Source organism: Hirundo rustica, chromosome 10 (genome assembly GCF_015227805.2).
Source record: "Hirundo rustica isolate bHirRus1 chromosome 10, bHirRus1.pri.v3, whole genome shotgun sequence".
Lineage (NCBI taxonomy): Eukaryota > Metazoa > Chordata > Aves > Passeriformes > Hirundinidae > Hirundo > Hirundo rustica.
Genome location: NC_053459.1, coordinates 4,011,533 through 4,022,018, shown reverse-complemented (window position 1 = coordinate 4,022,018; position 10,486 = coordinate 4,011,533). Strand labels below are relative to the sequence as shown.

The following is a 10,486-nucleotide window of genomic DNA, read 5'->3' as shown; positions in this document are numbered from 1 at the left end:
GAGGCGAGTCCCGGGGTCAGCACGCGTGCAAGTGTCGGACCAGGAGACTTTGGCACAGCCTTGGGGACGCAGAAGCAGGCCAGGTGGAGATGGTCAGATGAGGAGGGCCCAGCCAGTGGAGCAGTGGTGGTTTTTTTGCTGGGAGCTGGGTGGCTGTGGCACCCACGGGCTCTTGGGGCTGTGCAGTTTTTAGTCAGCCCTTGATCTGTTTGATTGTCTGGCCCCCGATGCAGCCATATGGGATGTTCAGCATGCCTAAGGTAGCCTGGCAGGAGGGATGTGCCTCCTGCTCTGCCTTCCACCCCGTGAGTCCTGCAGGGCAAGGGGACACGGCTCGGGCTGGGGGGATGCTCAGGGTGTGGAGAGAAGCGTGGAGACCAAGGGCCCGTTTGGGGGCACAGAGCGGTGCACATGTATCTGTCCCATACCTATTCCGTGGAGCCTGCCCACGGCAAGGCAGGGGGAGGAGGGGGTGGCCAGCTGCCTGCAGGGCGCTAGCTGCAATGCCCCCCGCTTCCACTCCACATGCAGACACGCACGCTCCGCCCTGCAGCTGTGAGGACAGGCAGAAGGAAGGCAGGGAGCAGAGGCAGTGCCCACTTCACCCTCCTCCCAGCCGCTTGCGCTCCCCGCTTTGCTGCCTTGTGCCACGCAGCCTCCATTGCCTGGAGCAGCCCTGGCTTCCCCTCTGCAGCCTCCCCAGCGCCCCGGAGCCACTCAGGAAGAGGCTGGGAGAGCGGTTCAGCTCTCTCCTCAGCGCGCATCCATCCCTGCATCGAGCGCCCAGGGCGGAGGCGTGGGGGGCAGTGCCTGGTGTCCCCCCTCGCTTCCCTCAGCTGCTGCTGCCCATCTAAGCCCACACTAACCATGTGATTGTTTTGTGTTTTCGCAGGCAGTTTCTTGATTCGGATATGCCTAGGTATTATTTGTTTCCATTGGTTTTTTTTTCCACCCCTCCTTCTTCTCTCCTTTCTTTCTTTCTACCCCCTTGCCTCGGCACGCTCACTCCCGCCAGAGGCAGCACTTGGACATCCGGCCCCTCATCCCTCCACACGCCCCATCCCTCCTCCCTCCTGCGCTGGCACCTCTTGCTCACTCGACCCCTTTTGCTGTTCGTTTGGGCCACGCTCTGGCTGGCTGCCGCTCCCCCTCGCACGCCTGCGTCTCCATTGCCTGATTTGGGTTTTATTCTTGCTTTTCGACTTCGCTACTCTCCATCTTTTCTGGCATCCGGCACTGAGTGTGCCGGACCCTCCATTGTCTCCTGCCCCAGCCCCAGCTCAGCCCCTGGTGCTCCTTGGAGTAGCTGCAGGGCTGGTGAGGACAGTGGAAGTTTTGGGGCTTGTCCTGCCCTTTCCTGGGCACCTGGTAACGATGGCAGCACTGCAGTTGGTGTGGCAGCAGCTGCCCACCCTGGGTGTTGTCCTGTGTGTGTAGGTGTGGCATACGGGCGGCGTGTGTCTGTATGCAGCTGTGACAGCGGGTGCATACGTGGCGCAGACTGTCGTGCCCCTGTGTAAAGGGGCAGTGGCTCTTTGGGGACTGCAGGCCTCAGCTGGCACCACTGGGTGAGCCTGGCATATGCGCGCGACGTGCCAGATTTGTGGATGTGCCACCAGCCTCTGGATGGGAGCATTGTTGAGGGAAGGGGCCCACCACGGTGGCCCGCGGCAGAAGAAGAGGGGCATGTGCCTGGGAGACAAGGGATGGAGTGTCCCGAGTCCTGGCACATAACTTTGTGCCTGAAGGTCGTCCTCCCTACAGCAACTCAAAGCTGGTCGTGCTCAGAGATATCTGAGGGCAGAGCTGTACCTGCAGCAGCATTCTGTCCCCTCCCAGGGTGCAGGAAAGCGGATACAGCATTGATCCAGCCCCCCACTGCAAGAGAGGTGGGTTCACAGTGGCGCTGCCTACGGTCTCAGCACAGTGATGCTTCTCTTGTGGGCAGGGGATGGGCCCAGAAGTCACCTGCTGTGTGAGTGGCAGTGGGATGTCTCATCCCCCTGGCTGGCACCGTCCCAGGGGACTGCGCTGGGTGGCAGCTCCTTGCTCTGCGATGGCACAAGGGCAGAGTTAAGGGCATAGGGAGCACATGTGGAAAGTGGGAGGCAGAGGGTTTTCACCCAGGCTGGTGCGCCTCTCTCTGAGCTCCTCTTGGTTGCCATTTTGGGTTCAGCTAGGCTGGAGCTGCCTTGGCCAGCGGTGCTATTATGTGCGAGTCCCTTCCGGAGGGGCTCTTCTGACCTGTCGTTTCTCTGTGTGTGTACATGTGTGTGTTTGTCCTTGGGTCACCTTCCACTTATAGCATTTCGCTGGGAAATGACACTAGGTATTTCACGCGCACCTGCTCGGTCTGGTCCCTCCTGCTTTTCTCTTTTTCCCCTTTGCCTCCTCCCTTTGCTTTTTGCTCTTTCTCCCCTCCCCTGAGGCTCCTCTTCTCCTCCTCCTCCTCGGGGAGCGCTCTTTTCTTAAGCAACCCATGTCTGCAAAGCAATCCTTCGCCTTGGCTGTGTCTCACGCCGCTGGGGTTACGTATTTTATACACCTTTTGAAAGCGTCACTCTCCCTCTTCTTCCAACATGGGGGAAGTTGCAGTCTAGAACCTCTCCCTACTCCCGCTGGCTGCCCTGGCTCTTGTTAAAATTGCTCCTCAGCCACCTGGATGCTGTTTCAGGGATGTGCTGATGTGTTCTCATTGAGATACGGCTGAACCACAGCTTTCTGAGGATGCTCAGGCGGGAGCCAGGTCCGCAGCAGCTCTGGGTGGTTTTGGGGAGCGGGTGTACCATAAAGCCAAGGCTGACCTGGGAGGGAGCCCAGGAGTGGTGCAGGGGGTGAAACGGGGACCCCCCCATGCTCTCTCACTAGAGCCACTCCTGCTTCCTCACCCTTGGTTGCTCAACCCAAGGAGGGCAGCTGGCACTCTTGTTCTGGGTGAGCTGTGCCGTCCTCTCCGGGGTCCTGTAGGCATGGGTGAGTGGGACCAGGTGTCCCCTGCTCCTTCTCCCAGCCTGGGAGCCATGGAAAACACAGCAAAGGGGCCTGAGGCAGCAGAGTGGGAATGGGGCTGGCAATGAGGGTAGAGCAAGAGCCAGGGGAGACAGCCTGACAGGGGCCAGCCACCAAACCATGGTCCCCAGCTTCTCACTGGGGCCCAGGGCTGGCAGACAGGGGCAGCCCTGGGGAGGGGCACCCGGCTGGTGGGAGGGCTGTGCTCCCAGAGGTGGGCTGGCAGCACACCCCCAGTGCTGAGCATCTCCCTCTTTCCCTCCTGGCCATCATCACCCAAATGGCAACAGACGCTCCTGGCGGGGACTGGGAGGTGCTGTGCCCCAGATGGTGGGGACCAGCCCAGGTGCACTGGGGGTGCACCCCCGCTCTGAACACAGGGGTGGGGCATGAACCCTCCTTCGCCCTCCTTTGCCTTCCTAGCCTGCTCTGCCTTGCCTGCGCCCCATCTGAGACCCCACTCCTCCCTCTGGTGCCGGTCCATTGGCCATTTCAAGGGTGCCGTGTCCTCTTCCCACCATGCCTTGTGCCCTTTGCCTTGAGCCTGTGTCCTCTGGAGTGGCTGTCCCCATCTGTCCCCACTGCGCATGTATGTCCGTGTGTCCTTGCAGGCCTGCTGCAGCGCTGTGGGGGGGACGATGACATCTCCTTGCTCGCCTGCCAGGGGTCCCAGGGAGGTTGTTTTACTGGCCCTGCTGGGTTTTTTTGGCAGGACTTTCTACCAGTTTGAGGCGGCGTGGGATAGCTCCATGCACAACTCGCTGCTGCTCAACCGTGTTACCCCTTACCGGGAGAAGATCTACATCACCCTGTCAGCTTACATTGAGGCAAGGACCTTGGCTGGGGTCACTAAACATCAACGAAGTCTGGTATTTCCCCTGCTGTTGGGGTGCAGCCAGCGTGAGCCCTTCCTTAGCTAATGCTTATGGGGTGCAGGATTCAACTTGGTACTTGGGGCCATGTGGGACCCCAGGACTGGAACCTGCTGGGCACAGGGGTGGGAGAGACCTGCTGGGCTGCCACCCTGCAGCACCCCTGATGCTTCCCTCTGCTCTGCTGCAGATGGAGAACTGCACTCAGCCTGCCGTCATCACCAAAGACTTCTGCATGGTTTTCTACTCCCGGGATGCCAAACTTCCTGCCTCACGCTCCATCCGCAATCTTTTTGGCAGCGGCAGCCTGCGGGCTTCTGAGAGGTACCAGGATGCTCCTGTTGAGGACAGGAGAGCCATCAACTAGGGACTGGAGCTTTTCTAGGGCATCCTAGCAGCCTGGCTAAAAAAATTGGGGTGTGGGGATGGGACAAAGCCAGTAATGCTTCATCTCTCTTTGCCCACAGCAACCGCGTGACAGGAGTCTATGAGCTCAGCCTCTGCCGCGTGGCTGATGCCGGCAGCCCAGGTGGGTGCCATGCCTCTGCCCAGGTATTCAGCTGGGGCAGGGAGGCACAGCCAGGCCTTTGGGTTAGAGGCTGTGTGTCTGTCCCCCCAGCTGTGTGTCTGTGCCCACAGGCATGCAGAGAAGGCGCCGGCGTGTGCTGGACACCTCTGTAGCCTACGTCCGGGGAGAGGAGAACCTGGCTGGCTGGCGGCCCCGCAGTGACAGCCTCATCCTTGACCATCAGTGGGAGCTGGAGAAACTCAGCCTTCTGCAAGAAGTGAGAGGCTGGGCTAGAAATGGGCTGAAACAGTGCCATTCACAGCTCCGCTGGCACTGGGGGGTTCCCCACACTGGAGGGCACAGCCATCTCGGTTGTGGGAGGAGGCAGGAATGGGGCTGTGCTGCCGGTGCTCCTGCGCATCGCTGCCAGCCAGGTCCCAGCAGATCCAAAGCTAATGAGTAAATGGGGGTAAGGGGGCCTGGGTACAGGGGAAAGGGCCACCTCTGAGCCCGGGTGCCTGTGCCCAGGTGGAGAAGACAAGACACTACCTGTTACTGCGTGAGAAGCTGGAGACGACCCAGCGCCTGGGCATGGAGACCCTGTCCCCCTGCTCCAGTGAGGATTCTGAGTCCCGAAGCACCTCCTGCATCTCCTCCCCGCTCTCTGCTGACGGGGCACCTGAAGGCCGCACCTCTCCCCCGGAGACCCCCAGCGAGAGGCAGAAGGAGCTGGCTGTGAAGGTAGCATCCTGCAGCAAACCCAGCTGGCGGGGATGAAGCCAGGAAGTGGCTTCCACAGGGGAGCTGGGCGTTGTGGTGGGAGAAAACCCAAGAAAAGCGGGAGATGGGATGTGCCTCATGCCCCACTGTCCCCCTCCTTTCTCTGCAGTGCTTGCGCCTGCTCACGCACACCTTCAACAGGGAATACAGCCACAGCCACGTCTGCATTAGCGCCAGTGAGAGCAAGGTACTGCTGCTGCCCCAGGCTCTGCTGGGCTGCCGGGGCCAAGGAGGGATGTGTGGCTGGCAGGGGAAGGCGGTGTGGGGGCCTGATGGGCACTGTGGCACAAGTCATGCCTCCTATGGGAGGCACAAGTCTGCTTCCTCTGGTTTTTCCCAGGACTGGTGGCTCTCAGGACTATGCCAGGAGAGGACCCTGCCAGCCAGGGGTCTTGCCTCTCCCTGTCTGAGCAGGAGCCTGCTCCTTTGCATGCACCTGGCTTTGTGCAGAAACTCTAGTTCACACCTCCATTACTCCACAGCTGTCTGAAATGTCCGTGACCTTGATGAGAGACCCTTCCATGCCAGCTCTTGGCGTCACCACTCTCACCCCCTCCTCGACCTGCCCATCACTGGTGGAAGGATGTTACAATGCCATGGAGGTCAGGTAAGCAGCTGGCTGAGAGGTTCTGGTGACATATCCCAAGCAGAGCAGCTGTATCACTGGGGCACGGTCCTTGTCTATGGATGTCCCCCAGCCTCCACTCTTCCTATATTCCACCCTCTCCTCCTTCCCCAGACCCCCCCAGGTTTCCTCCAGGGCAGAGAGCCCGGATCTGGAGCCTGTGGTAGAAGGAGAGCAGAAGAAGTCCCCAGCCCGCCGGCCTGAAGAGGAGAAGGAGCCCCAGCGGTTGCTGGTGCCCGACATCCAGGAGATTCGAGTCAGGTAGGAGCAAGTGAGGCAGTCAGCAAGGGCAGGGGGTCCTTCCATGCCCTTCCATTGCCACCTCCTCATGGTCTGTATCCCACCCCTTACCTTGACCCCTTCTGCAGTCCCATCGTCTCCAAAAAGGGCTACCTGCACTTCCTGGAGCCTCACACCAACGGATGGGTGAAACGCTTCGTGGTGGTGCGGCGTCCGTATGTCTACATCTACAACTCGGACAAGGATGCGGTCGAGAGGGCCATACTCAACCTCTCCAAGGCCCAGGTGGAGTACAGTGAGGACCAGCAGGCCATGCTCAAGGTAGGGCACCGGGAGCCAGCCCCACTCTGCACACCCCATTGAGTGAAGGACTAAGCTCTGGCTCTCCCCTCGCAGACCCCGAACACATTTGCGGTGTGCACAGAGCACCGGGGCATCCTGCTGCAGGCGAGCAGTGACAAAGACATGCACGACTGGCTCTACGCTTTCAACCCTCTCCTGGCTGGATCCATAAGGTACCAGGGGCAGCTGGGGGAAGGGGGATGCAGAGAAGCCATTGCTGGGGGCCCTGCGGGCTCCCAGTGCTTTCCCTGCTACAGCCCCCAGCCATGTGTGGGGAGCATCTCCTGTGCAGAGCTCTGCCTGGACAGGCTTTCAGCTGGCAAAACCTGGACCATATTAATTTTGAATTCAGCTCATCCACATTTAAATGCTTCAGTCTAGGGCCAGATTCCAGGTGGTACAGATGTGGTGTTGTGCAACATCCATGCCTGGTGGCAGGGCCTCTGGCCTATCACTGTTCTTGAGATGATCCCACAGAGTTTTTGAGATTGTTGAGGAAACTTTCCTGTCTGACCATCCGGAGCCACTCTGGAAGTCAGGCACGCACCCTTGGCAGCAGGTGGTTCCAGTGAGCTGACAGGGGCCTTGCTTGACTTCCTGCCCTCACCACGCTCACTCAGACAAGGTTTCCTAACTGGCTCACTCACAGGTTTCGCACAGCAGAGTCTCAGACATCTCGATCCTTGAAATAACTCAATCATGGTGCAATAACAAAATAACAGCTGGAGCTCGGTGCCTCTGAGAAAGGACCCAGAACAAAAGAAACCCTCTAAGGGCACTCTCTGAGTGTGCTTCACCCGGCTGTGCCTCAGGTCCCTGTGCCCTTTGTTATGCAAACGATCACCAGTTTACGGACTCTTGCCTCAGGCTCCCACCCCTGCAGCTCAAATCGCAGCTGCAGCTACCTGCACTAAATGTTTTCATTCCTCAACAAAACCATCTCATGGATTTCCTGAGATCACCTCAAGTGGCAGAACTAGGGGAATGGGAATAAATGCACAGAAATCTGTATGCTCTGGCTAAAGAGACATTAACTTTATGTCCCTCCAGCTGTCTGGATTCAAATATCAGCCTGGAGGTAGGATACTGACCCTGCGAGTCCACACCTCTCCTTTTCCACGTCTCTTAACACCTTTTGTCCCTTGTTTTCCAAATCAGATCCAAGCTGTCCAGAAGGAGAACAGCCCAGATGAGAATCTAACCTGAAAAACACCCTCCACCTCATCCGTCTGCCAACAGGATCAAGATAGCTGATTCTGTCTGAAGACTCCCCATGTTAATATCTGATCTTTCACACCATCTGCTGCCCCAGCTCTCTGCTCCATGGAAGGATCTGTCTTGATTCACAGCTTCACAGGGGAAACTCACTTCTGTTTGTAGCTGCAAAAGCCTGGACCCGCCTGGGCAGGATTCCTTGTGCACGTGCCATCTTCTGCCTGTCCCTCCGTGGGTGACCTTCATATCACACCATCTAACGCTCTGAAAAAGGTCCCTATCAGAGGGGAGGGAGTGAGAAGTGTGGTTTTGGCTAAAAGCTGGTCTTTGATCTAGAGAGATGGGAATGCAGTAAAGCTCAGAGCTGGGAGAGCAGGAGGAATTGCCCTCAGGCGAAGGGAAAGTGGTAATTTAGATGTGGGGTTTCCCTTATTTACCGGTGTTTCTGCAAGAGACAGCAGAGTAAGATCAGGTGTCAGTACTTTAAGATTATATTTATAAAATATTTATTTCTATTTACATCACAAAAATCCCCCTAAGTTGAGTCCTGGCCACCAGCCAATGCCTCCCCCAGGCAGGGGAGAGCCTTGGTGGTAGGCTGGGGTTCCGGAGATGCCTTCCCCGGGACATCCCTGCCTTGTGCCTGGCAGCAGTGCAGCTCTCACCCTCATCCTGTGCCCTTCCTCAACTATTTGCTTTGCCTTCCCCTACAGCTTAAACTACTTTTCCCCTGAGCAGTGGCCAGACAGCCCACCATGTCTTCCCAAAGAAGGCAATTCCTACCTGTCCCATCTACCTCTGGAAGGGAGGAGCCCACAGTCTCAGCTGGCCAGGCCAACCATGTCCCTGCAGACAGGTCACTGCACTCTGGAGTTTGGTCCTGCTGGAGGGAAATGGAGAGCTCTGGGTATGGTTCTGTCTGTCACACCACGCTGGGCTACCCTTTCCAATCAAAAGCACTTGGGCCACCTCCACTATCCCAGCCTGGTGTCCCATTCAAAGGGATTTCCCTCTCCTAGGGCAGGATACCAAGGATCCCAATCCTGCAAGGGAGTGTGGAGGTTCAGGTGGAATGGGAAAATTCCCCAGGAGCCACGACTAGGAATGACCGTCCCACCCTACAGGATCCTTCTTGCCCTTTCTCAAAAGGGCTTGCACATCTCTTCTTCTCCCTGCAGGATGACAGACTCAAAGCAGATCAAAGGGTGTCAGGGTGGGGATGGGGCTTCTTTTTTCTGTTATAGCTGGTGTTTTCTCACTCTTCCTCTGCTGCAGAAGGGAGCACCCACCTCCCTCCACCCTGCCTCCATCAGCATGTTAATCTGGGGGCTTCCTGCATTGGAAGTGTTTTTGCTGAAAAGACCTTCTCCTCCAGCCATCACTGCTTCCCACCTCCTCCAGCAGCAGCTCTCTCTCTTCTCCCATCTCTCACCCATGGTTAGATGTTTTTGTTCAGGGCTTCCCAAGTGGCCAGCAGCATCTGGCACAGCTCCATGTTGGAAGCTGAGCATCTTCCTCCGTGCATCTCCCAGGCACTCCCCCAGCTCTGCTGTCTCTCGTCCAGCACAGCTGTGCCTCGGCTCTGCCGCACCTCCCTGCACTGTCGGTGGGGTGTGTGCGTGTGTGTGTGTGTGTGTGTGGGACGTGGTGCTGTCTTCTCGTTACACTCGTGTTGTGGGGGGCACGGATGGGCAGGGACACGGCAGAGGAGTAGAGACTTGCACTGGCCCCCTTGCTGCATATCTGGCACCCTTTAGCTTTGGTTTCACGTGACAGAAAGTTTGGGGATTCTTCTTGAGCACATGCTGGTTCTGCCTGGCCTCGCTGTAGCTCCTTGGGCATCTTACCCCACCACTGCAGCCCAAACCTGCAGTGGAGCTGCTCCTTTCAGCCCAGCTCCTCTGCCCAGGACAAGCTCCCCAGCAAATGGGCTGTTTTCCTCTCTGTGATCCTTTTTAGCCCTGGAGGCCGACTTGTGCCCTTTCTGTATGAAGAGGTGCCAGCCTGGAGACACAAGAGAGGCTGAGCTGTGGCAATGCCGGGGCCCAGGCTGCAACATCCTGGCTCCTGTGCTCTGTGCAAGGACTAGTTGGTACCATCCCAAACTTCAGTGTAAGGGGCTAAGAGTGGAGAAATGGGGTACCTGAGGGGAGGCTCTTCCAGAATGGAGGCAGCTTCTGGCAGAGACGGGACCAGTGTCTGTCAGGGACCAGACACAGGTTCACTGGCCAGGGCTGTGTGGTGCTGCCTGTGCCACAGACAAGACGCAGCCAGCTGAAGGGCATCCTCCAGCCAGAGCCGAACCGTGCCTGAGGCCAGCAAACCTGCAGAGCAGACGGCTCGGCTGGAGGTCGGAGCCGAGGGAAACAGAGCTGCCCGCTGGATGCGGCACACGGGCCACTTGCCACCTTACCAGCAGCGCTCTGACCAGCACCGCGCTCCTCGTCACGGCCCTGGCACCCCTCCCCTCGGCAAGGAATGCTAACCGGAGGTTCAAGCTCGACTATAAGCCCAGCCGGAAGGGAAATTCCACAGGGCAGCGGGTGGCACGAAAGGCAGGCGGGCATCGGCGGGCAGGCTGGGGCCAGAGGAGGAGGGAGGCCGCACTCCCCGCTCTCCGGTTCCCGCCGGCGCTCCCTGCCGTGTGCTAGGGGGGCAGTACTGCGGATCCTGGCCGTCCGTGCGCACATGAGGCTTGTTCGGTTCTGAAATAAATGTCGCATTTAACGCAATTCCCGTGCGCTGAGCGTCCTCTCCGGGACTGGCGGGCGGCAGCAGGGAGGGGGCGGGAGCGGAGCTGAGAACGGGAGGAGAGCTGAGGGTGGGTGAGGAGCTGAGGGCAAGAGGGGAACGAAGGGCGGGAGCGGTGCTGAGGGCGGGTGGGGTGCTGAGGGC

At 58.6% G+C, this 10,486-nt stretch overlaps 1 protein-coding gene across 1 annotated transcript in view; it reads left to right on the top strand.

Moving 5' to 3' along the window:
* KIF1A (kinesin family member 1A) overlaps positions 1 to 10,323 on the top strand; it is a 42,432-nt gene extending 32,109 nt beyond the window's left edge. Inside the window, exons 29-41 of the mRNA XM_040074340.2 lie at positions 893 to 919; positions 2,306 to 2,329; positions 3,722 to 3,836; positions 4,072 to 4,205; positions 4,349 to 4,410; positions 4,521 to 4,666; positions 4,918 to 5,130; positions 5,279 to 5,356; positions 5,652 to 5,776; positions 5,909 to 6,055; positions 6,163 to 6,355; positions 6,431 to 6,549; positions 7,535 to 10,323. Coding sequence (XP_039930274.1) covers positions 893 to 919; positions 2,306 to 2,329; positions 3,722 to 3,836; positions 4,072 to 4,205; positions 4,349 to 4,410; positions 4,521 to 4,666; positions 4,918 to 5,130; positions 5,279 to 5,356; positions 5,652 to 5,776; positions 5,909 to 6,055; positions 6,163 to 6,355; positions 6,431 to 6,549; positions 7,535 to 7,577 — 1,426 coding nt within the window. The 3' untranslated portion in view covers positions 7,578 to 10,323. The remainder of the gene's footprint in view (positions 1 to 892; positions 920 to 2,305; positions 2,330 to 3,721; positions 3,837 to 4,071; positions 4,206 to 4,348; positions 4,411 to 4,520; positions 4,667 to 4,917; positions 5,131 to 5,278; positions 5,357 to 5,651; positions 5,777 to 5,908; positions 6,056 to 6,162; positions 6,356 to 6,430; positions 6,550 to 7,534) is intronic.
* Positions 10,324 to 10,486: the final 163 nt, after the last annotated feature.